Source organism: Calidris pugnax, unplaced genomic scaffold, assembly GCF_001431845.1.
Source record: "Calidris pugnax isolate Ruff unplaced genomic scaffold, ASM143184v1 scaffold21, whole genome shotgun sequence".
In the NCBI taxonomy this organism is placed as follows: Eukaryota; Metazoa; Chordata; class Aves; order Charadriiformes; family Scolopacidae; genus Calidris; species Calidris pugnax.
This window is the reverse complement of record NW_015090770.1, coordinates 342,727-370,663: the sequence shown is the minus strand read 5'-3', so window position 1 is coordinate 370,663 and position 27,937 is coordinate 342,727. Positions and strand designations below refer to the sequence as shown.

The window sequence follows — 27,937 nt, the reverse complement described above, 5'->3', positions numbered from 1 at the left end:
GTTCCAGATGGCAGACAGCTGTGAAAACACAAAGACATCTAATCCCACAGCTGAACGACAAACCCAGTGCCAATAGCTGGAGAGGCCCCCCGTGTGTCTTTAATCATTTCAAACACTACAGGCAGAGAAAAGCCGCTAAATTACAGAAAAATACTCCACTTTTTCCCTTTAGGTGCTCGACGGAAGCCTTCTTCATGGGCATATCCACACTCAATCACTCCTCTGATTGCAGGGTAGTGCATTGGCAACAGTTTAAGCTTTTTACTCACCAGTTGGGCAGCAGCAGCAGTTTGCCTGGGGCTGGTGGAGGTCACCATCCGGTGGCTTCTGCTACACAGAAGCAGTGAGTGTGTGCGAAGCAGGGCTTTGAGCTTTCCACCAAAGCAGGGACACCTTCTCTACCAGAGGCTGCCACCAGCCAGTTAGCCCTGGCACTTGAGACAGAGGTGCCACCAGGTATTTCCACATGCCTTAGAAATTCATCCAGACACCAAAGTTCAGACTTGTATGTCCATTCAAAAGCCTGGTTCTCTTCAGGTGGAAGAGAAACGGAGCTGCAGCCCTTGCTGCACCTAGTTCCCTTTCCTGGAACCAGTTATTGGTCTCACTTGTAGAGAAAAGCTACCAGAGAGGCAAACCTTTCAAACCTGAATTACAGAGGTAGACTTAGCAATCTAACATGGGTCCTTTCTCTAACTTATGCATAGATAAACGAGTTTGCTTACTATGCAAGAAGTTCTTAAAATAGATTACACAAACACTAACCATACGGGTATAATGTATTTCCACTGCTATTCCCCGATACAAGAGGGAATTGTCTCGGGACTAGAAGCAACATGACTCACTCATGTTGCATTTGCCCAAGCTGAAGGTATATCTCCCCACTCTGTGCCACAATCAGGTACTTTTGGGCTTGTGTCACACTTTTTAGTGTAGTGTGGCCACCGCTTAAAAGCCATGAGAAGGTGCAGTTGTCTTATAAGGCACGAGTTTCAGATCCCCGCTGTGAAATGATAACAGAGATCACTAACAATTAACAAATAAACCAGAAGGAAATCAGTTAGCACAGTCTTTAAAATTGTCTTGATATTTATCATAGGGAAAACTTGGACATCTATCCCATAATGGTTAATATATCAGGTACTTATTTTCCTGACTTAATGAGTGAATCTTTCTAATCAATCCTCCAGAGTTTGAGCATGGCAGATTTGACTTCCTGATTGATACCATCAGCACAAATGCATTTTGCCATCAATAGTAATATGTAAAGCAAACTGCAAGTGTCAGTGCCACAATCTACCTTTACATAAGTTTTAAGAGTTCCTGAAATTAACTTTTCAAGATAAGAAGGAAATACCCAGAACCCAGCATCTTGTCTTGAAGGAAAGAAATGGTGGAGTGTGACTAATGGCATTACATAGCTTCATCAGGACAAACACCTAGTTTGAGGAAGGTGCCGACCGAACTCTAAAACTACTTTAGCAGATACAGCTGGAAAGGAAACAAAGAAGGCATCTGTATCAATGCACCTTTGGTTAAAAAAAACCAAGAAGCTCTGGTCTCTTCCTGTGCAGGTTAATTTCGTACCTGTGAACCAAGGAAATCATCACATTCATCCACAGACTCCCTGACAAACAAATATATAAATAACTATTCCAACTTGGAACAACCTCAGCACTCCCACTTAATACCCCAGAGAACATGACAGTCTTTATTACCTTTCACATAGGGAGTATGAGCTACGACAAGACTAAGATATTTTTGATTATGCCCAGAAGGAGACCTTCAGGCATTCAAGAAATGCTGCTGCTGCAGAAATCCAGCAGTTGCTAATGACAGCGCTAAAGATGTCTACCTAAAGCACCTTCAGGCAGCCCATCTCTGGCTATATTTCTGCGTGACCTTGGGAAGGACATACAGTTCAGCACTCTTTAGACTGGCCCAGATGTCTTCAGAGCCCAACGTTCTATGTAACAGACCACTCAACTGCGTTTTTTGCTCTTCACAGAGGGGTAAGTAATTTTACTGACGCAGAAACAAGTGTCATCCAGTGCACCCACACAGACAGTCTGGCTAACCGACTGACTCCACCACCAGCACGGCTGATAGCTACATCTCAGCATAGGATCTATCAGACTTCTTCATTTCCAAAGCATACGGCAAAATTCCATCCCTTCTTCTTGTGAGACTGCCAGCTAATTAGTTGGATAATTAATTCTTCAAAAGCTTCAAGATGTTTTTTCCGTCTGGGTTGCCTCTTACCATTTTTTCTGTCTCCTGTCTTACCATACATTAACCAGGGAGAAATCCAACTGCCCCTAGTTAGAGCAGTCAAAAAAATTTCCAGGTGAAATATCTTCTCCTACTAACAACTGTTAATACAAATAATATCAGCTATTCATTAGACAGAATAAAGTCAAATAAAGAAGACTTTCTTAGTCGCTCAGCAAATTTAGTATTTTGCTCTTCAGAGATCAAACCAGCCTCAGCTACAATACTAAGTTGGCACAGCACTATTTTGCAGTTGAACCTCATATTGGGAAGAGAAAGATCATCCCAGGACACACGCAGCAGCTGTCTTTCTACTAGTCCTGAGTTCACGTTGGAGCAGAAGGCGGAACACAACACACAGCAATGGGGGAATCATACAACAGAATCACAGAATCACTGCAGTCGGAAAAGACCTTTAAGATCATTGAGTCCATTAACCATTAACCCAACACTGCCAAGTCCACCACTAAACCATCTCCCTAAGAATGAGAGTAACTTGTTATGCTACCTAGACCACAGCTAAAGGAACACCATATGTATGCACAGCTTAAATAGCTTTCATATAGCCGGTTTAACCAGCAGTTAACTAGCAGTTAAATCCCAGAGTGAAAGATACTGGCACAGAGCCCTCACACATAAACATTATGAGGAAAAATTAACTTGAAGCTAAACAGATTGATCAAAAACTTGCTTGGCAGTGTTTATGCTTCATGATAAAATGTATGCATACATACATATTATATATATGCAAAGAGTTGATGTTCTTCATTTCTTGAACATTGTGCTGCTCCATATGCAAAGTTCAGCACAAACAGGTGATCTTAGATAAAAAATAAATAAGTGGTATCTTAAATGACATAATTCATTTTAAAATGATTTTTAAGTGATTTTTAGGGGAAAAAAAAGAATTCATTTCTTGAACATTGTGCTGCTCCATATACAAAGTTCAGCACAAACACATGATCTTAAATAAAAAAATAAATAACTGGTATCTTAAATGACATAATTCATTTAAAAATGAATGATTTGATTTTTAAGTGATTTTTAGGAAAAAAAAAAGACTGTGGTTCCAATTCCTGCTGCTGTTTTCAACACAATATAGAAAATGCAAATATCTATGCACTTCTGTTGATTTGTAAATAATATTGGAACTATGTTTGGATTGTAGGAAGAAATTAAAATCAAATCCCTGCATCCACATGGAAACTATTAGGTTGTGGTTTTTCAACACTTGCTGTCAAGATTACAAGTTTGGTTTTCATTTAAGTACTTAACATATTTGTTACCACTTTCTGGCTCACAGATCTGAAAAATTTTACAAATAGCTCCACTTCAGCAACTTATGATTCATTTTCAGCAACTTAAAAAAAATATTGCAAATCAGCCACAGTATCTGTCTATGAATTACCTTTGCAAAGAAAGACCTTGGTTGGCATCTTCTCTACCGGCATTCAACATCCTCAAATGCCCTGATAGACACATTTTTTAGGAATGGTGCCACTGACTATATTACTCATAGTCACAGTGTAATGTCCTTTCTCTTCTTCACGTCTAAACTGAACAAACATTTCCTTGTCATCTATGATTTCCCTTACTATATCCTTGAGACTTACACACTTAAATTGCAATTGCCAGACCATTATTATACCCACTGCTACAGAAGATGAGTACCCCTTTCTGCCCTTTTCTCTTGCCAAAATCTCATTTAATTGAAGCAGCTTTCCACTGAAGAACAAGGTGCACTTAAGATTACATGTTTTGTGTGTCAATGCAACAACAGTATAACTGCTATCTTCTTTCTTCCTCTCACAAAAAAAAAATAACACTAATTTTTGGAAGAAAACACTTTCTAACATCATCCAGAAAAAACGAACATACAGCATTATACAGGAACAGTTGTTTATTATACCCAGTTAGAAGTTCTGTGACAGCAATCCAAGCCTCCTGGTCTGTATCAAAACTCCTCTATGGCCAAAAGCCACAGGGGACATGCTGCAGTGAGCTTCAGAAACCCTCCACATCTCCATTTCATTGCAGGAAAGAAGTGGCTTTTCCTGTGTTCTATGATGAACTGATGTTGTGGTGCCATTTGGCTTTATTCTACCTCAGCTTCAGACTCAACACTCATATTCAACACAACTCAATAAAGTGCTGGGCAGAGGGATCACTCAAACTGCTCATTGGCTGCATGCATGGTAAGGATGATGGGTACACTATCAATCTGTGACAATGCTCTATACATGGGTGTTTCCAAGTTAGGTGTTGATTTACTGTTCTGTAAATGTGAAAGTGAGATCTCTTGTATATGAAATCACATGGACAAATCAGATTTCTAGGGATACTTTGCACATGTTGGAAAAGTAGCAAGGTAAAGGGTCAGCATCTTTCATTCTTGCCCACGGTAATAAGCCGGAGAAGAAGCTCCATAGTAATGAACTGGAACACTCACAAGTTGAGAGTCAAGTAAAATGCAAAGTGGCAAACTATTACCCAAAAGAGTTAGAATGCATTTCACTGGTGGGACTGTTTATTCTGCTGATGTCTTTCTTACAGGTCCTGCAGTGATCTCCAGAATGAAAGGGAATTACTATATTTTGGATAACATAAAACACAAGAAAGTGGCTTATAAACCTTTTATAAGTGTAAATTTTGGATGGTTAGAGTATTTATTAGTGACTTTGTCACTTAAAATTATGGAGACTTTTTCCAAAATCCTTCTTTTTTTTTTCTACATCTCACAATTTTTTTACCCAGATCACATATGTCACAGGATGATAAATTCAAGGAAAGTTTATGGAATTGTATTGCAAAGCAGCTCTATGTTCTATCCCTTTCCTCTACATTATATCTGTAGCCTGTTTAGATTGTGAGCTCCCATGGACAGGGATTGCAAGTGAAAATGTCCAACAGAATTTGCCACAGAGCTGCTTTTCAAGTCTCTGATAGTGCAGAATAGCTCTGATCTCCTCTCTATGAATTTTTTTTTTCCTTTTGCAGATCAATCTCTACTGGTATAAAATTTTCAGAGGTGTTCAGCTCTGACTTGCTCCAGCTCTTACCCCATAGTTCCATGTGCACCACAGACCACTTAATTAGGCAGATACTGGGCACAGCAGGTACCATCAGCTACCTAGGAAAAGCATGGCAGTAGACAAAAATCTACCCTTATATGATCTATGTTTCGAAATCATAGGCACATTGCAAATGAGGCAGAAAAAATAATAGATAATAACAAAATTATTATAATTGTAAGCAATAATAACTATACTCACTCTTAAAGGTACCAATTTGCTAAAGATTGTGATTGACCTAGGCAGGAATTTTCTCAGGGGAAGCTTTCAAACTTTTTGATTATGTTGTAATTAAAGCAGAGAGGAAGTAGTTGATGATCAGTATGAAATACGGAGACCTCAAAACACATCCCAAAGTCACATGCTGCCTTTTATATTTTTTGTCAGTTCCAATATGTTAATTTTATTTTTGCAGTCATCAGGCTGCCAGACATAGCATGAACAACAGAACAGAACACCACTTTTCTGCAGTCTAGATTAATGCCACCGCATCACAGTAATGTGTTAGCACAATCGTTTCTGAACAACTGCAAACAATCTACAAGGCTATTATATTTAATTGCTATTTAGATAGTTTATAAATCTACTGTAAACAACAGTGAGGATGCACTCATAATGCAGCTACAAGATTAGTTAGTAATGTCATGGAATAAACCAGGTCATGAACTCACAGAGTATCAGCAACTCCATGATAACTCTGATGTTTTTGTCCTTGATTTCCAATGCAAGTGAAGAAGCATTGCCCTCTCGTTTAGACACACACTAATTGTGCTGCCTTTCCAATGATATTGGATCATGACATTCACTAAATTCACACCCTGCCTAATCCCAAAATAACTTATTCCTGAGTCCAAACATTGAGCTACGTGTTGTATAAACAAAATCACATATAATATCAGTACTGCGACCTACGCAAAAAGCTACTTTATAAATCTTCGTGACTGCACAGAAGAATACAGTAAGACTGCTTTGCCCCTGAGTTTATAGTCTGGATTTTTTTTTTACAGAATCACAGAATCGTAGTGGTTGGAAGGGACCTCAGAGATCATCGAGTCCAACCGGCAACAAAAAAAAAAAACACAAAAAACACAAACCACCACCCACCACCTAAACACACAACAACAACCACCAAACCAAAAACCATCACCCACCCAAACAGAACCCCACCATAAACCAGTAATCTTGGGCACTAGAGCATGCCCTGAAGAACCATGTCTACACGTTTCTTAAATACCTCCAGGGATGGTGACTCCACCACCTCCCTGGGCAGCCCATTCCAATGCCTGATAACCCTTTCAGTAAAGAAATGTTTCCTAATATCCAACCTGAACTTCCCCTGGCGCAACTTGAAGCCGTTACCCCTTGTCCTATCGTCTGTAACTTGGGAGAAGAGACCGACCCCCGTCTCTCTACAGCCTTCTTTCAGGTACTTGTACAGAGCGATAAGGTCTCCCCTCAGTCTCCTCTTCCCCAGACTGAACAACCCCAGTTCCCTCAGCCTCTCCTCGTAAGACTTGTGCTCCAGACCCCTCACCAGCTTCGTTACCCTTCTCTGGACCCGCTCCAGCACCTATCTGCTTCTTCCTCTCCATGGAGCTGCCTGAAGAACCACACTGGCTGCAGCACTCTGCAAAATGTCTTTGAGGGATTGGACTGCTCAGCCCTTTAGTCTTCGTCTGTGTAAGTGATGTGTATAACAGACTTACGTATAAACAGTGTACACTCAGGAGCTCACACTCCTTGTTCCTCGCATTTACTGATAGCTTCTGACTAATGAACCAGCATGGAAGAGCACGGACAGAAATGTCACTCTTACATGCCTGGGTTGCTCCTACAGTGTTACAATAAACTCATAATCTGCCCTTATCTTTTAAAATTATGTCTTCTATTTTGAAGGCTCATCTCACACTGATATGAAGCCTTCAATTATGTCCAGATTGATCAATCTATAACATAAAAATTTTTTAGCCTAGTTACACTGGAAGAAAAAAGACAATGTTGGGAGATGGGATAATATCTAAGATTACTGTCTAGACTTGGTGTCAAAGGAAGAGTTTTCTCTGTTTCCTTTGACAAAATGTAAGAATGTAGTATCCTAACAGCAAGGACCAAATTCAAAAAAGACAAAATTGAAAAAGCTGTGCTATCAAGTCATAATTATGTTTTCTATTATTCCTGCAGTGGTAGATGATCCCTGAGAACTTTGTCCATTATTCAAATGCAGAAGAATACCAGGATGTCTCTGAGCATCTTCTATATGAGAAACCCAGGCAGGATTTAACAGAAAGCTTTGTCCTTTCGGCTGCTATTGATGACCCAGCCCATCTTGTCCTACGGTACGTGTGCCTTGGTCTCCCCGCTGTGCACACTGTTCAAGTAGCGGATGACATCGATCTGTACAGACTCCAGAGCCATTTACCACTTCACACAGGAAGGGCATTCAATGTGAGAAAACCAGTTTGTCTTAAAAGATCTCATTAGGAATGAGACAAATATGAAGGAGAAAATTGAGACTAATTCTTAAAATAGCATTTTTGTTTGGGACAGTTCAGGTTCTGAGAAGTAACACTGGAAAAGAACAGTTTGTTTTCCTTCCACACAAAACTTCCCTCTATTTCTGTAAATGCACTGGCATTTGCCATAGAGAGTGAAATAAAAACGTGCAGTGTTCTGCAACACTATCTGTGTGATCAAGTAATACCTATTAGTCACTACGGATAAACCCTGCTAATATATATAAAATGTTTATATAAGCACATGAGTATTATTAGTGCATGAGTTCACCACATCCTGGCCCCCAGATGAAGCAATAAATACTTTGGTCTGCACAGATTTCCATTTTCCTCATTATTGCTGCTTCCACCAGCTTAAAACAGACCTTTCAAACACCAGTTTGTGTCCACAAAAGTAGGAGTTTTAAGCATTGGCTGATTGTCAGGTCCTTCAGCCTTCTTTCATCCCTGCCAATCATTGCTTCATTTTCTCTTAGAAATCAACGGTACACCTGACTTTTTAATCCTTATTCTCCAGAGTGGTCCTGGCCTTGAAGCTGTCTGTGAATATACACTGCCCACAAGTGCCCATCTGCAAGCTGTTCTCTGCATTCCATTCTCTGGCTCAGGCTGAGTATGAGAGAGAGCCCAAGTCACTTCAACTCAGTGCATCAGGAGTTTAATCTGCTCTGATCCTTCAGTGCAAACACAGTAGGGAAGTCATAACCCCTTGTAGGGTTATGACTTGGGTTGGGTTATGGGTTGGGTTTTAAAAAAAACCCAACCCATCCAAGGACAGTCATGGGTTGGTGATGATGGAATTTAATGTCTCTTTTTCAAGAGTGAACTTCACTAAAACAGAGAGAAAGAACCTAAAAGAGCACTGAACATGACCAAAGCTGTGTGATCAAAACCTGTTTTTTTTCCTTCCTCATCACAGCTGATAGAGGTTAAATGGGGAGTCATGACATCATCATCTATGAAGTATATACAGCTTTTACTTTTTAAAAAGAAGACTTTTTTTTTTTTTTTTATTAATAACAAGGACCATCTAACTCCATCTTTACCCATATGCAATAGGTAAAATCCTGGCTTACTGACATAAAGAGCCCATTGATCTAAAGTGGGCCAGGATATCATCTCTTGACCACTGCAGCAACTGAACTAACTTTCAAGGACACATATCATAGCAGCAAAGGAGGTTCAACCCCACTGAAGAGGGGTCACTGTCACTTCCACTGACAGAATCCTGTCTATATTTTTGCTGGACACTGTGTACCAAATGTGAAAAAAAAAAGTTATCATATAGTAAACTGAAGCTATCAAATAAAAGAGCCAGAGGAACCCTGCCACACAGCAACAGTTATGGTGATTTTGCTGCAAAGTTCATTTTGTCCCTCTAGCTTGTTTCTAGCCCAACCTTGTAGGCACTGGTACCATCACAGAGACTCAAAACTCTTCTGCAAATCTTCTGCAAAAATTTTACAAAAGATAAATACAATTTGTGTTCACCATTGGCTAAAGAAACCTCTGGCTTAGAACCTGAATGACAAAGGCACTAGAAATGTCAGTTCCTCAAATTCTCCTCTTCTGACATTTTAGCACCTTACTATAGTGATTCTTCCCCATCCTTTTGCCTAGGTGGTTAGGAGGTAATACAGAGTAGAATATATCTGGTTTTCCTATCTCACAGATAAAACTGACATTTATACCACGTTACTTTACCAAAAGAGGATTACACACAGATTTTCTACCCTGTCCTGTAGTATATCATATATTTTTGAAAATATCAAATACAAAGTGACTAAGTGATTATATGATCTATGGACATAGGTAAGCCTGCAATGTTTTTGGGCAAGATTTTGGAGTTATATGAATGTACAGGCCCTAATAAAACTTGTTATCTAATCTTTCCCAGCTCTGATTAGGAAAAGGTTCAATCAGATTTTGACCTCTCTTCTCATTGACTGTGTATTTTTTTATGTAGTTTTTATGGGTGGCTATTTCAGAAGAATTCTAGACTTCTGAAGTTTAATTTTCTTCTTTCTGCATTACATAAAGCTATGCAATTTTCACACAAGAAGTACAGCATTTTATGAGCCATTGGACTTGCAGTTAATATTAGCTAATAGATAGAAGTGTGAATACTCAGATATGCTTTGTTACACATACATATGTTGAACAACATGATAGTCTACATCAGAGGGGCGTATTTCTATTTTTATTGCTCCCTGTAGGCTGCTGCACAGAAAAATCCTGATGACTGCTCCTATCAAAGATGTGTGTCTGTGCTTGTTTGCATGTGTATTTGTGGGACTGTGTAAATATACATATACACACAATATATATATATATGTGAAAAAATAATTCAATTTCCAGCAAAAAGATACGTCAAATTTCCAATACAAAACAGTTATTGATATGAAACTGGATGGAAAAGTGCATTACCTGTGTGCAGAGTTTACATACTGATTCAAATATTAGCTGCATGCTAGAGCAGTGATAATAGAATAAGAGTCAGGGAAAGGAAATATCTTTTATCTCCCTTCTCAATTTATTCTCTATAAAGCTACCGGGCCTTTTATTGTTCCACATGAAAAACAGTAGTAGAGGAATAATGCTCCTATAAAACATATGATTTTCTTATTATTTCTTCACCTCTTTCAGATACAGCAAGGTAGCTATTTTCACAAAGGTCTAGCAATATCTAATCCTTAATATTTTTAAGTTACCTTTGATAGCAGGACATGTTCATTGCATTTCACTAAGCAAAATGATGAAGGAACTTCTGCTGTGCTCAACTTAGCATTGCTTCCATTTATAAATGTTCCTGCTCTCTAGAGCTCACAAAACTTTTATTGAATATATCCAATCTTGATATGTGAAAATGTATTTTTCTCTGTTTCCCCAGACTGCCTGTGTTTTCTGGCTTCAATCTCCATTTCCCTTTTCTAAGATGGACAAAACTCCTTTTGTATTGATTATCATTTTTGAAACTACTGACCATGCATTTAATGCTTGTCTCCTCCTCCAACTCCATTTATATTTAAGTGGAGTAGGCACTTAGAAATTAATAATTGAAAATGGAGATTAGTTCAGTAGAATACCTTAAGAGAAGCTAATAATTTAATTTTTAATTTGAGGAATAGTTCCAATTGAATTATTTAGAAGGAAAGGCAAAAAACATTTACATTTTACAATGCTAATTTGAGAAATCCAAGAGGAAATGCAATGTGTAGAAGCAGCTTAGGAGGGATACTCTAATTCTTATGTAAAGAAAACTATATTTTCTGTACTTATCATGACCTTGATAAAAAGCAGTTTTTGTACCAAAAATAAAGCAGCAGAAAGCTTTTGCAAGTATGCCAGTAAGTGGCTTTCATATCATTTCACAACAGGATCTGACCATTTAGCACATTTCATCTAACACAAAATACCAGAATGCCCAGTCTTGCAAAATAATACACAATCAAACTTTAGTTGCTGGCCAAAAGTTGGTATTAAAACAGGGTTTTTTGTGCCTTTCTTTCTTTAAATGTTTTCACTTTTTGATTCAAATCCTCAGCCTCTGACATAGCAAGTTTCCCAGTTGGAATCTATAAATGTAATAAAAACATTTGGAAGAGAAAGTAAAAAGGCTTTAGTAGCCTCTTTAATTTCTCATTTCCTTCAGAAAGACACGACTTCAGCATTTGCTAGAACTATGGTCAAATCCGTTAAAGACCCAACTCAGTGGGCAACGCTCAACCATTCTGGTTCCCTTTCTTCACAGAAACATCCTCAGCAAGACAAAGGATCTCCACCTATGCACTGAAGTACAGAAGTTCTGTAAGGAATCCCTCACATATTTTAAATAAGAAAATTCACCTGAGGTTAATGTCACATTAAAATGTTCTTGTTTTTTTCTGATTTTCAGAATGAATTCAAGCAGACATTTTCCTCTCAGTTTTACTGCCATTTGCCTCATTAGCATAATGATTAAAAGGAAAGATGAACTAAAGCCTTGACATTTCCATATGTGATTTTAAGTTACTCATATAAAAATACAGCAAGTCAAAAGAGCAAAAGACTTTGAAAATAAAAACAGCAGGTTAAATATATTTATTTAGGACTTAGTTCATTAGCATTAATTAAACTTCTACTTGGCTCATGAACCCCGAGAGATCTTTTCTTCTTCATTTGCAAATGGAAGTGTTTTTGCCAGGAGGGGGTGCCAAGTACCCACAGCATTAATTATGTAAAAATAAAACACATGGCAAATATTTTACAGAAAGTTAAGTTACCATTTTTTATAGTAGTTGGACTTTGAACCTTGATAGAGCAAATAGTAAATGAAGCATTCAGCAACTAATGGCTGTTAAAGCATCTGTTGAGCAAGATATGTGTCTGATAATTTCTGATTTACTAAAAATAGTCCAGTGCTTTCTCTGGGTACCTGGCAAATAATGTAACATCAAAGAACTTCTCTGCTGCAGTATTTCTATTATCTAAAATGGTACTTGAAAGCCATAGAAAAAAGCTAAAATTTTCAAGAGAAGGCAATTGTAAGGAAATGTCATGTTAATACAGCAATTCAAGAGTCTGATTGATATTTGCATTTTTGTGGGCCAATAGGTGCTGATGGGAGGGGAGGGACTGATGAACTTCCAAATGAGACAACAAGGATAAAGGTGACTGATCACAAAGCAGAGGGGCAGAGACTTGTTGAACGGATACATTGGTTAATAACAGTTAAAGTAGATTTTTCTCTATTTTGTTTCTGGGTTTCTGTTTGTATGCTTGCTTTTAGGTAGTTTTAATATAAGGTGAGGTCCTTTTTCACTGGATTTTTTTTTTTCCCCATTCTTTTTGTAAAACCCTCAGCTTCTAAGCCCTATTATCTGTGAGTACCCTGTTCCATTTTCCGGAACAAGAGGGTAATTTTCTTGTTTTTTAATATTTAACATATTTTCTCAAAATTGATGTGAGCATCCTGAGCCCACAATTCAGCTACAGTCAACAAATAGTTCTTTGTGTATACAGGATAATATGTAATCCTGCACAATTATGACCTAAATTACATTAAAGCACAATAAAAGTTCATGTTCAGTCCTACCGCTTCATAATGCTATGTCTTGGTCGCTGGCATCAAATTTTGACAAAGAAAGCCATCAAGCTTCTACAAAATTATCTCCTGAGTATTCTGAAAAGCTTTACTATTTTCTTGGTTTCTGCTTTGTTAAAATATGCATTTATTTATGCATAGACATTCATACATAAGTCCATTGATCATTATTTATGCTGATCCATCCAAACATATAACTCAAGCTCCCTTCAAAAACACTTAATATATCAGAAGAAAAAATGAGCTCAATGCAATAAATAACATAAAACACCTATTATAAATGCAAAGTCAAAGAGACTTATGTGCATATTTGTTCATAGAAGAAAGTGAAAATACAGTATTTCACATAAAATAAAACAACATGCTACTACCCAGGCAGAGGAAACTTTATGTAAAACTGAGAATTTCTAGACCAGAAGCCCTTTAAAATCCCTCCGAGCATTCTCCTCCTCAGTAAAGCCCTCCTGCCAGGTATGGGGTATCTCTTTCTCAGACACATGCAACGAGGCCTCTAATCAATTAAACAAAAGGAAGAAAAATGCTGATGAAACCAATTAGGTGCCTCGTTGTGCTGGTTTATTTTCCCTTGAAATACTTAATGCTGTAAGTAAGGGATTCTATAGAAGAGAAGTAATGAGATAATCAACTGAGCTTTTCCAAAATTTGAATCAAATATGAGGAAATATGCTCCCTAACACACTAAGACATACAAAAAAGGTATTTTAGATCTGGCTTAGTTCTAACACACTTAAAAGATAGCAATTTAAAGAATGTGACCTTGAAAGCAGTTCTCAAAAATAACATCTCTGTGACCTTAAAACACAGTAATTCATGAGATAAAAGTTTGTTCTTCCCGATGACAAACATTTTCAATTTCACCACCAAAATGTCATGACTCAAACAGCAGATGTTTCTCTGAGCTTTTCTCTTAATCTTTACAAAATCCTCTACTCTAGGTAAATAGCAAGAAACTGAAATAACTTGCAACCACCGTAATAGCTTCAAAACAATGGTATTATGGCCCAGTCACCTGGTAGCTGACATAAACCTAACTCTGTTGTTCTTCACTAGCCACATGTGGCCTGCTGTCCCATTAGATAGCCCTCGAAGTTACTCATAACAGTAGATACCAGGCTGATGCATGATTTTCACAAGGATGTAAAGCATCACTGTGTACTTGATTTCACTGCAGCTGTATTCCCTCCTCTGTGCAATAAGCACCTCCTGGTTTCAAACAATTTTTCCTGCTCAAAGATTTAACTTCTTTTTTTGCCTCTTCATCTTGTATTATCTATTTGAAATGTTTGACAACTTCCTCTCATTAAATAACTCAAATTAAAATTCCTTTGTAGGCTACACCGTTACTTAGATCTTCTGCAGAACTAAGAATTGGAAACATCTTATTTTACACTACAGCCAATTTATTGAAAATAGTGGATTCAAGTCCATGTGTTTTCTCACATCATTTGGATTTAATACAGGACCTTCCAAATAGTTATATCATAAAGTTAGGACTTTGGCTCAGTCGGGCATACCTGTGCCTTGTGTTCCACATCTCATGTTAATTTTGCTGACTGGTCATGATTGTAGTGTTGTTATTCCTTTCTGTACAACACCTGGAAGGATGCTATTCCCCTTCATTTTAGAGGGCTACATATAATTTGTTTATGTGATGGCCACGGGGTATGTGTCACGGTCTTTCTAGATGATGTTCTCCTATTGACCATCAGCAGTAATGAATGGCTTTTGGAGACTGCTCAAGTTAACACACTGTGATTATTTTACTTAGAGTATGTGTTATATTGCTTGCTTTACTTACGAATTATTACTATTTCCTTATTATCTGGAAAAGACACATAAGTATTGTTTAGGAAGGGACTCTGGTAAACCAATGTTAGTGTTTGGCAACATGAATCTGTAAGACTGCATCTTTATGTGCCATCGATAGCTACTGCTGTTGGATTACCATGCTTTAGGTCTTTACCTTTAAAGCTTCCTCTTTACCCAGTTTCACCACCAATTGCTTCCTGTACTATCTTTATTCAAAACTCACCAATAAATTGCTGTTTTCTAGTGACAAATTTTATAACCGAGAAACATTACGGCAATGTGCCCTCATTCACACATCTTTTCTCTGCTTAACCTATGCTGCTGTAATGATCTCTACCACCATGTTTCTGCTAGAGGCAGCTTTTCCTTTGGACAGTTGCAACAACCATTATTCACACCAGTCTTTATTCATGCACACTTCTTCTACACTACATTTATGGCTTGCTGCTGAAGCAGGAGGGTAATGTAGCAAGGCACTTCTGTCACTTTAGAAGCCTCCTGTTACCACATAAACAGTTTCAAGAGGACATCCTTCTCATTGGCAATTCTTATGGAAGTAACCTTCAACATGCTGTCATTGCAGGTTTACATCTATATGACAACACTTGGTGTCATTCAGAAGATTTTGTGTTTTAATCAAAGTTATTATTTCCTAATTCTGCAGACCATATGGCACCATAAAGCCCACAGTAGAGCAGATATTTTTAAAGCTTGACATTAACTTTACTAGGGACATTAACGAAGATGAGTAGTGTTATACTCACTGAAGTATAAATCATGCTAACGTTTTCAAATTTGGATAATTAAGGTTATATCTAAAATGATCACTTATTTTTTTGCAGATCCACCTGTGCCTGTATCTGAAAACATTCATACATATTTCCAAAATAGCAATCTGGTCAAAACTCATAAAGATAGCTTTATTCTGATTCATTATTTTTCTGAAGTTTACAACTGGTAAGTCTGCCCCATTCTTAAGATACATCTCAGTGAAAAAAAATCCATTTCTCAGTAATCACTGCATGTCATTTTAGTTGTATTACTTATCAGAGGTAGAGCACAGACAAATCTTCTTAAGAACTGCAATTTAATTTAAAATATTTTTTTTACTTCTGCTCAGTTTTCCAAAGGCACCTTTCTGCTACAACCTACCTAGGTTGCCACATTCCATAATACTGCCTGGTAAATAACCTATGTATTTCTTACCATCAGCCTTGTCACCATGCTCTTGTTATTAACAAATTAATATGGTTAATTATTAAAACATACCAAGCACGTGCCAATTACTTTTTCCTTCCTGCCTCCACTTGCTTAATGCAATACATTCTAACCAGAAACATTTCACCATCTTGATGAATGATATAAGCAACAGGGTATATTCTCTAGACATTCATTTTATAGCCTCTTTGCATGAAAAAGTCACATGTGCAAAAAGACTCTGGGATAGTGCCTGAGGGCATTAATGAGTTTATTAGGAGATTGTAACAATGATTATCTGAATTTCTTATTCAGAGAGTTGAAGCTTTTGTAAGTCTTTCTCTTGCCTTCAACTACCAACACAGTTCAGTTTAAAATGACTGCTGTTCTAAGACCACAATTTTTTTGTTTTCATATTGACATTGGTCATGATGATCATGGGTTACTTATGTTCATAAAAAATGGTAAAACCTTTGGTAGAAAACAATATGTGAAACATAGCATTTATGGTTTTACTATTATGAATTCAATGCAGCACAACCGACCTTGGCAGTAATTTTCATACTGAAATGAAAACACCACTTTTCATTGAATCCATCACATCTATTTTTGGATGTTAAGCTTTTGCCCACAGTTTTCACTGATCTTGCACTTGAAAACTTCTCTTCAACTTTCTTTCTCTCATAGTAGTAGTGATAAAGATGGTTATTCTGAAAATTACTTGAGTGCATATTTGATGAAGTGATTCTTTCAACAATTGTACAATTTGCTTATTGGGACTAAAATAATAAATAAATCCCCTTAAAGCCATAACAAGACCATGCTAGCATCAGGCAGAAATATATAAGAAAACTTATCTTAAGGCCTTAAATTTATTTTATTTACTTCAGTCTGTCTGCGGTAAATACATCATTAAACTACTTCCACCATAGCATTTTTAATGACTGTGCTTACCAGTTGCTGTCCTTGGACGCCCCAGGCTGCATACTGTAAAACTGAATCCTCTACTTCTGGAGGGTTTAACTCCCAAACTTCCCTTGAAAAAATGTAAACATTTTCACTTGAACACACTGGCATCACCTTATGTATAGAACCATTGATGATAACATATTGAAAAAACAATGTGACTTACCTTGTGTGTATGTTATAAATCACATATGAAGCTGTATAAGAATAATGAAAAACCTGTGACAGAAAAAAAAAAGCATAAGAATTACAAAACCAAATACTGGATTAAGTACAGACTACCATTATGATAGTCTTTCAATTCCTGTAAACACTGATATCTTTATTACTGAAAGAAAGATTTATTGTATTAAACATCAGACTTGAACCAGGGTTTGAACACTGTATGACAGACAAACATACTCATATATTAATTTAACCTGACACTTCATCTGTCCAATAACTGCAAAAAGGTCCCAATCAGAAAAATCTGCATTCCTATTTAACTGAAGGATTAAATAAACAAACCAAACTAAATCCAAAAAACCTTACAAGCATACATTAAGAAAATATTTACTTTTTTTCCTGTATTTCTTCATGGTAAAAATCATGTAAGGGCATCACAGTTATTTTATTTGAAATGCAGACAGATATGGGGTCATATGATATGTTTCTGACCTGCTATGTACAACCTTCTGGGCTACTGCTCACAGAACAGAATAGAAAAACTGAGTGCTTACTGGGATTGTGTTTGGTGTGGCTTTCCTTAAATTTGTTTCAGTCTGATTTTGACTGACTTTCATTGAAATTCAGGGAAAGTTTGTTTTATGTGAGATTTTTCATATGCAACATTTTGGGTAAAACAAAGAGCTGATTGTTAGTAAAATTTCCTAATTGACCAAAAAGTTTCCAGTGACTTCTGGTCTGAGGAACCCCAGGTTTTTCTCGTGGGAGAGAAAAGCAAATCTAATGTACAGTCTTATGCTGCTGTCTTTATTTGTTTAAAATTTTGTTCAAGTCAACTGAAATCAACAGGATTGTCACTTAAGTGCAAAATTTCAAGGCCTGATGTACATGGACCCAGAAGATCCATGGTGGAGAACAGCATGGTACAGCTTGTAATGTGAGGTACCACCACACTGAAGGGCTAAAATCAAACCAAACTATTACACATTTCCTCTAAGTCAAACATTAGTCTACATAAATATGTATATAGTGAATAAGAGACATTTTGCTGTCTTCCAGGCTCAGCTGATTGGTTTTAACCCAACTACTTTCTTTACCACTATATCTTGCACCATGAAAACAGCATAATCCCATTGTATTGTATTATAAATTTAAATTATTCCCTAGTCTTGGAATACAAAATACGTTTGGGACTAATTATTACCGTATTAGGAGAGAGAATCTTCTTTTTTATGTAAACTACTGTCAGAAAGAAACATAGGGTGACATTCACTAGACTTACTGTAGCTTCATGTCTACAGTTACAGTATCTCTGCTTGGCTCATGAAGGACTTATTTCTGGACAGTGTCAGGCCAGTTCCAGTTAGATGGAAACAGATACAGCTGAAAAGCCAATACCTCGATATAGATATGTGTGTTGGGAATTCTTTAGTATATATTGTCTGTACCAGGAATCAGTCAGTATCTCCTCCAAAGAGAAAAGACAAAGGAGGATCACACACGAACAAAGCCATTGGAATTTGCCACTATAGCACATGAGATGGGTTTCAGAGGCTGTTATTTTGGCTGGAGGTCATTCAGTAACAGAACCATCTGAAACATCCTTCCACTGACTCTGTTTCCATTATTAGTTCCCTGTGAACACACACCAAGAATTTAGAATCTTTGCTGGCTGATGCTGCAAGAAGCCCACAAAGGTCTGTAAGAGCAGAAACTGTACTTTGTGCAACAGTTGAATTTCCTTTCTAGAAAATTTCCCTTTTAGACAAGAATCACTTCCATTTTCCAAGTCTTTCATGGTTAACATCGAAAGCGTTGCTTCAGTCATAAGAATCACACATCTATTAATAAGTATGCCCCAAACTGTTTGGGTGGGTTTTTTACAGTTTATGACACAGCTTATTTGGTCATGCGAGGTACCAGCCTCTTCTGAGAAGTGCTAAGTGGGACAGAAATAGAGAGAAATTATAATAATACTATGATTGCTGTAGGAGGTACAAAGACACCAAGAAAAATATTCTAAATAATTTGATTTATTTTCTCTAAATAGCTATCATAAACATATATACTACCATGCCTCTATACTATATATACATGTAATTACATATACAGTAGAAGCATACTACTTGCTTAAATACCATGATCTTTAAATTTCGGTGGGGTTTCTGGAAAGAAATAACTTGGTAATAACATGATTGAGGACCTACCAAGATAGAGTTATTGAAGTACTGCTAGTAAGACAATGAGACAAACTGTTAGCTTCAAAGCTTCTGCTTTCCTTTATAAATTTTATATTACTAGAGGTGAAAGATAGCAGATCAAAGGGACATAAACGGTTAACTCATGGTGGCTTCTGCACAGGACTTACATTGCCAGAGGCTACACAGAGGGGCACGTGCCAGCTGTTATTAAAGGGGTCAGTGTCATACAACCAGTCACAGGGAAGAGGAATGGGTCTCTTGCCCTTCCAGGAAAAGGGAAAAGCGTGTACAGATAATGCACAGAGAGCTGATAGGTATTTAGAATAGAAATATTCCAAAAGTAAATTATTAGACAGAATATATTACAACAAGAAATGCTAAAATAATGAGAGCTTTAACAGAAAATATGTTATAAAGCAAGAACAACACTTCATATTTCAGTGAAAACTCTCCTCTTGCCTTGTGGTAAAATTTCTATCTAAATGTTCATGTAGAAGTATTAATATCTTTGTGTTTTCAGCATTAATACCTTTGAAAGAGCTCCATAACCAGAGGAGACCAACATTACAATGAAGTCACTTTCAGATGGGATGCTGACTTTTTTCTCAAATTATTCATCTTATTTTTATTTCTTAATAGGAACACCTTGAATACATTACAAGTAGGAAGTTTCCTAATTCATCCTGCTCACAAAGGCCACATACTGAAACACCATCATTATTGAAATTAAAATAAACCAAAAAAAAGAGGATATAGAAAACCTTTCTTTCTCAATTCTGGCTTACATACTGTCATATTCCTAGGAAACTCTCACAGTTTTGTATAAGGGCTTACCTGTGGAGATCCTTTTTAGGATCCCCACTACTGTGGTAAAGCTTTAGCTTGCACAGAGCCATGTCTGTGGCTGGGACCACACATCTCCTGATCCATGACATACCAACATTACAGAGGAGAAGCCCAGCTGAGGGCACCAAGCCTGATGCTAACTGTAGGGACTATCAGGGACTCTCAAAATACCAGGGTCAAACCTTCAACGCTACCACCAGCCACGTCCCTTTCTGGAAGAGGCACACCTAGGCTTAGGGCATTCCACCCTGCAACTCTTCTTTTATAGGATGTGCACTAATCAGAAAAAAAATCTGGTAATTAATGATGGAGTTTGCAAAGATACAGACTGAGAGTTCACACTGGTAAAGCTGGGGCTGCACTGGCCCCTTTTACAGTGTATTTACAGTGGAAGCTGGTCATCATCTTCATCATTTAAATCCAAAGTGCTATCATTTCTATTCCAAAATGGGTTCAAACTTTTCTTGTACTCCATGCCTTCTAATTCGGGTGGAACCAAAAGACTAAACTAAGGCTAATATTTTAACATGGACTGTAAATTACTCCAGCTGACAAAAAAATTTACACATTTTAGTGTGAAACCGAGGAAAAGGGAGAGAGGTTGTAGTGAAAAAAGGCTTATCATCTAGGTACAAAAAGGAGAATCAATGAATATAGATACAGGGAACATTTTTATGAAATGAAGCAATGTAGGAGAGCAAAGCTTCTTACAATATTAAATGCATTACAGTAATTTATTCATTGTCATAATAAAGGAGGAAAATGTATAAGGCCCTGTATAATTTAATAATATAACTATACATGCTAAGGAGGGACACTATGAGGAGCCTTACCTGCATGAGTGGCATGTAAGCTGTGCTAGAGTTTAGGCCTTTCTGACAAGTAAATAACTCGCCTGTTTCTGTTGTGATCAGCTGGGGAAAATATTCCCCACAATGTTCATTTAAGAACTGTGAAAAGGGCATTTTAGAGCAGAAAGACAGCATACCTCCCCCACAAGCTATTTTTTTTTAATTTTTCTTTTGCCGCAGAATGCAGTAGGTAACTAGTGTTGCATAACATATTTCTTCTGAATTCAGTCATTAATTAGTTTATAAACTGAAGACAGGCTTTTATGTGATGCTGCTCAACATTGAAAAAGTTAGCTGCACTTGTGTATGAAAAAAAAGTAAAATTACAGAACTATAATCCAAAGGACCTAAAAGAAAAAGGTGAAAAGAGTATTTCAAGAGAAATTGTTCCAGTCAAAACATATTGAAATAACAATCTATTATTCAGCCAACAGCCGACAATAAAAAAAACACACTTATCAATCACGATCTGAACTTTTAGATGACATATTGTTCTGGGTTTTATATGTCCTTCATTTTCTACCTTTCAAGGAATGTCTTTGCCTTTCAATGGTTTCTAAAAAAGAAATACTGTCATGGAACTCAATGCATTGCCCAGCAAGATGCAGGAAAACAGCGTGAAAGACACACTTAGCCAAATCCCCTCCACTATTTCTGTAATTCACTCCAGAAAATATTCAATGCACTGTCCTTGGGCAATTTGGAAAACATCCCTCAGCAGAATAGTGTTTGTACTAAAAAGCTGCCAAGAAAACCTCTCTAACAGTATATCTATAGGATGATGAGGGCCCTGAGCTGCAGGGAAATGGAGGAGAGCTGATGACATTAAAACCTCCCAGCACTATAATCACAAAATATTCAGGCATGCCAAACACCTTGATGCATCCTTTATCCATTTCCTCTATTATAAACCCATTATATTCTTTCACATGTTATTTATTTAGAGCAATAACGATGCCCCCTTGCTAGCATAACTTTTTGCAAAGTAGTGAACAGACTGTCTTATATTTTCATTTTTACACAGACACTCATACTCCGAACTTGTCTCTGCAGTTCTCAGTGCCACTAGACTCTGTAAATTGTCCTTTCAGATTCAAATAAGACTTTTCACAAGGTATAACAGCACTCAGTCTGAGCAAGAACGATAAAAGGTGACAGTATATGAAATACACAGAAAATTTTAGCATCTGCAGTAATATTTTCAGTTATCCCGAAGTTTAGCAACCAAATGGGGAATATATATCTCACACACAATATTCCTATGGTAGATATCTATTTGTTTGTATTGTACCTAGCAAATAACTAAAAGACTGATTAAAAGTCATGCCTTTCATTTTAAATAAAAAAAATGCAGTAGAATATCATAAAATAACTGAAATTGCAGACTATGCCATCACGCCCATCCCACTTATCTCAAAACACATACATTGACTTGGAAAGAGAAGCAGTTTTTCAGATAAGGCTCAAAACTGTACAGATCTTTATGATTTACCAGTGAGGTACCAGATAATTTACACTTGTGATCACACAGAAAACAAAATTTAGTATTTTAAGAGACTACTGGTCTGCATGAAAAAGTATTATATTATTATTCTAAGAATTAATTAGAATTAAAAACAGAACGATAAACTGTAGCTGTGGGAAGTGTTAACTGCTACAATATATGGATGCTTTCCAAACAGTATCATTCATAAAACCAGAAAGATCAAGAAACTCCTTTTATTGCTTCACAGGCACAAGTCAGTTATTTGGCAGTTCCAAGCTTAGAGAACCTGACCTGGAAAAGGTTTTGTGTGCCTGAAAGCTTTTCTACTTTTTTCTAGCTATACCAGTTGGTCTAATAAAAGATTTGTGGGAGGAGGTAATAACTTATCTCATTTATCTCTTCAGGCCATCACATGTAACAACAATGTTACTGAGAAACAAACATTCCTAAGCCCAGCAGAAAAAAAAAAAAAGACTACCTAACACTAAAAATGATCCTTCCCAATTAATAACCTGTGTTACAACACATTTCACAAAATGCACATGAACTGAGAAATCAAGGGAGAGGACACAGTGAAGCAGGGAAATAAACAGGAATTCATCTTGTCAAGGATGCTCACTTGTTCATTCATCAGTAGTCCTTCTCACTCTTTAAGATCTTTCATAATACGCTAGTTTAATGGCTCGGCATGTTTTCAAACTGCCTTGGTAGGTGCCAGACACAGGAACTACTGGCTGCTGTACACAGCTTGAAGAACAGCAATGTGAGTAGGATTTTGCCTTCATCCTCTTTTCTACAATTGAATTAAGTGTTTGAAGAATTACTGAAAAATCTACTTATGATCAAAACTGAACCACAAGACTTTGCCATGGTAAAGCGATTACAAGGCCAAGATAAAAGGTAACCAATCATTCATCCGTAATTCATGCAAGGAAGTACTCCCACGCGACAACACAACGGGATCTCATTCACAGCTCCAAGATCAAACCTTCAATAAACCTTCACTAAAGACTCAAAAATTCAATTTGGACAAGGAAATGCAAACCTATATTGCTTCCTTTTTTGCCTTCAGGATGAAAGTGTCTTGGAAGAAAAATGGAGCCTGTAGAACATGCCATGAACTACAAATAAGCAAGAACAAGTGGAGAGAATATGAGGTGAATGTAATGAAATGTAGCCGCACAGGATGGTTGCTAAGACCTTTTGAAGGGATTACTGAAATTAATGCACTATACCTGCTGCAGTGGCATCAAAGATAAGTGACATAGCAGACAATATGAAACTGTGTTGATGACTTTGGTAAGTCTATCCCAAAGATGCACACAACCCATTTAATTCCACATGATTTAACCCCAGTTAAGTGGGAGTGCGATGACGTGCAACACTGAGCTAGTTGTGCATGAGCTTGCAAAACGGGGCTTTGGGACAGCTTCTCAAGCATGACACTGCATTGATCCAGCCACAGCTTTTTCAGACTGCAATTAGTATCTACACACAGTGTGACAACATACAAATTAAGACTAAAAGGAGGTTGGATGGCTTTACAACTTATTCTGTGTACGGTAGAGATCTGACTTTTGTTACTTAATTTTCAGTAAGCATGAAGTGAGCCAGCCAAAGCAAATAGCTGTATTACCTATTTTCAGTAAGTCAAGTTACTATATATTCACATTCACTCTCTATAAAATCACAGCCTATACATATTATACAAAATTATAAAAAACCTATACTTATTAGCTATATAAATTATGTATAGTATTATCTAAATTATTTTTCCTCTAGCTAGTGATATTTTACTCTCAGTTTTGCTCAGTAAATATTGGTTTAATTCAGATTTCCAGCAATGAAAATGAGAAAAGACTTTGAGCAGGTCATTAATGTCAGATACAAACTCTTATCCTGCTACACATTTGCAGAACATCAAATTATTTGTGGCCAGATTTCATCCTTTTTGTTAGTCTGTTGAAAGCAAATGAGTTACAGTGAAAGGGTGTTAATCTTTGTCTTATGCCATCAGGATTCCAAGCAGCAACTTCTTGATCTCCAAAAAAAAAAAAGGATCATCATTCACATAACAAATTTCTCTTCCTCATTTCCTTTTTATGACCTTTAAGACATGTGACTTTTCTAGGATTGCAGTGCAGAGAATGGAATCAGTATCTAATGTGCTGAGCCAGAACTTTAACAAAACAATAAAAATGATATATTCTTTTCTTCCCTTTGTATTACGAGATGTGTGACACCCCTGTTAGTAAAACCTGTGATGGAGTTAATAAGAAATTAGTAGCAGCATGACTACTGCCAAAGGCAAAGTACAGCTGCTGGATGAAACCTCCATTCATTTTGCAATTTATGTGCTAAATAAATTAATAATGCTAATGTTATCAATAACACTATCAGATGAAATCCACCTTCCTTTAAAATTCCATTATCATTCACTTCAAATGTTCCCCATTTGTCTGTCCAATCTGACTCCCTGTGTTCTGCAGCATAGGAATTGCTTCTAAAGGGGATTAAATAACTAGATATGGCATGGTCATGTTTGGGTTTCATGTAACTGACTGCCCAAGTATGTAAAAAGTGAAGAGAGAGCTCTGCAGCATTAACTTTTGAGACAGAGACACAGGAAACCACTATATAACATTTATACTATAAATAAAGAGTTTGAATAAAACACACACTGTATCAATAAGGGACTTACTCTGCATGTTTATAAACATGGTATTGACTAGAGATTGGAATTCTGTTGATTTCATGCCATGGCAACAAATACAGTGAAACCTCAGACCCTTAATACCAAAGCTCAACCCACTTAGGGGGTATACACCAGAAATGGTTAACACCATGCTTCAGAAATGCGGTACCTTTTTTTCTTGGGAGGTGTAGTGTTTGGCTATTATTTTCCCAGTCCTAGATTCAGCAAGAATTTAATCACATGAGTTAATGACTGATTTCATATGGATTATATCTGAGGTAGAGAGAGGCACAGAACTTAATTCCTTCATCAGTTGTGGATTTTCACCAAAATCCAGTAATTTTTTTCAGTTTACCTTAATTTTAAACTGCAATTAATGATACATTACTTCATAGTTCATACAGCTAGAAATGCTCTGATCATCGTGCCTGACCTCCTACATCCAAAACAAAGCTTATGGGACTTCTCAATTTAAATAACGTGACACACAGACAGAGATTTCCAATGCGTTCATCAGTGGGTTTCAGAGTAAACCTCGAGAAACAAGCAGTCAAGAAGTCTACAATAATGAGATGATGAGTTTCCACATATCTTTGAATCCTCTTGTTTCTACCCAATTCTGGAAAAAAAAAAACAACAGTAATTTTTGCCATTGCTAATGGCTAAATCTGTACATATTTTTGCATAATCTTTGGCCTTTATAGGTGGAATATCTTGTTTCTTAAAGCTCTGTATCTAATTGCAAAGAGTTAATCTAAGATAGCTTGATGCATTTGCAGCACTGACGTTAAATGACAAGGTTATAACTTTGCAAAGCATTGTATTTATTTGTTTCAATCAACATCAATTACTTGTCACGACTGATAAAAAACACTGCATATCATTGTTAATAATTTATGGTTAGCATTAATAGTTTGGGGTATGAAATATTGCCACCCATAACAACTATATGCTGCCAAACCAAAATAAATATAAAGGCAAGACATTTCTAGACAAGTAATTTATCTATAAGAAAAAAGGCTGTCAAGGAATTCCAAACAAAAAAGCACCTCTAAAAATCTGCTAAAGCCTCAACTGTTCCACATACAATTTTTCAATAAGATTAATTATCTCAAGAAAAAAACATCCACTACAGAATGTTAATTAATTCACAATCAATTAAACTCAGTTCATCTAACCAACAGTAATGTGAATCAAACCACAGTTCAGAATAGCTGCAGAAACTTCTTTTTCTTCTCCTACATCAAGAGCTGAGACAGACCACCCTATATTTGGATATGCGACTCAATCATTTTTGAATATGTAATAACTTCAGATGAGTGAATTATTCAAAAAAGAATGTTCTGCATTGCTACTTCTGAAAGCCTCATATATCACTGTCATTTGAAATTCTATTAGTTACACTATCACGTAAAATATGTTTCTTGAGTCTTGTATGAGATGACTTATGACAAAAATTTATATGAATTTTTTTCTGGCTTATTCACCTTCAGCATTAAAAACCAGGTATGACTTCACTGAAATCATTGTTACATGACGGCGAAGCTGGTAAATCTCAAGCCTCAAGCATAATGTGCGCATTTTTTTATATTGATACATGCGTACATACACATCATTCGCAAGTGTATACTCACATTCGTATGCAGTTTGATTAAAATTTTGACTTTATGAGTATTTTGGGATTGACAGAAACTTGTTTTTTCCTGAGCTGATTTGCAGGCATGCAATGTGCATGTGTATCTTGATCTGGTCTAGTGCAAGAGGAAACAAAAGATATCAATTCTGACAACACAACCAGAACTTTAACTCTCATACAAATACGAGGCTGGTGAGGGTGGTTTCTTCTGGTCATTGCAGCTGATGATACTAAATCTGTCTTAGAAAAATATGTATTTAAATACTCTAATACTGCCTGATATTTTAAACAGTCTGATCTCTTTACAGGGTCCTTCCAGTCTAACCTGAACCCTCTATTAGAGGGACCCTTTATAAGAAATTCCTTAGTATCTCCACACATATTGAAAACTCCATGAGTATACTCCACACATACTGAAAACTGTTAATTGAAGCCAAAATATGTTTCAAATCATTGATTCTTGAAGGCAGAGCTGCATCAAGTCTCTTAGAGTGCTTTGTGATGATCTAATTTAGTTTGATCTTTGGGCTACTGTGTAAGAAAAAAATCTAGTCAAGACTTGGTTTTCCTCTCAGGTTTTCCAAGGTAATATGTTCCTCACATATTGTATTTATTCAAACAGATTGCTAAAGAGAAAATTGTCAAATGTATAAAAAAACTCACCACCTTGTTTTGAAGAGACACACTTCAACATGTGGTGATATTTACAAAAATGTGCACAGGCTGATTCAAGTGAAACATTACATGCAAAGAAACGGGTAAAAAAGCTGGCTCTAAAAGTCTCTAAAATCATAGAATCATAGAATGGTTTGGGTTGGAAGGGACCTTAAAGATCATCTAGTTCATATTTCATATAAAATAAAATGTCCAGGCTCTGAGCATAAAACTGAAGATGCCCTGAAATGGTGAGGATACAAAATAAAATCAAGGCATACAATGGGACAATTTTGAAGTAAAGACTGCAGTCTCAGTATCTCTTTTTCTTCTCCAGACAATGTGACTCAGTCTGGCAGCAGTAGGAAAGCAGATACTGGATGCTCCTCTGCTGCTTACTTAAAATGACATGAGGAGATGTAAAGAACCCGTGGAGCTGGAGAAAGGACAAGCAATGAGATAAACGGCCTGT

General features: G+C 36.8%; 1 protein-coding gene across 1 annotated transcript in view; it reads right to left on the bottom strand.

Moving 5' to 3' along the window:
- Nucleotides 1–27,937, bottom strand: part of DPP10 (dipeptidyl-peptidase 10 (inactive)) — a 304,701-nt gene that overhangs the window by 61,686 nt on the left and 215,078 nt on the right. Inside the window, exons 6-7 of the mRNA XM_014940136.1 lie at nt 17,098–17,150; nt 16,920–17,001 (exon numbers count right to left, since the gene is read on the bottom strand). Coding sequence (XP_014795622.1) covers nt 16,920–17,001; nt 17,098–17,150 — 135 coding nt within the window. The remainder of the gene's footprint in view (nt 1–16,919; nt 17,002–17,097; nt 17,151–27,937) is intronic.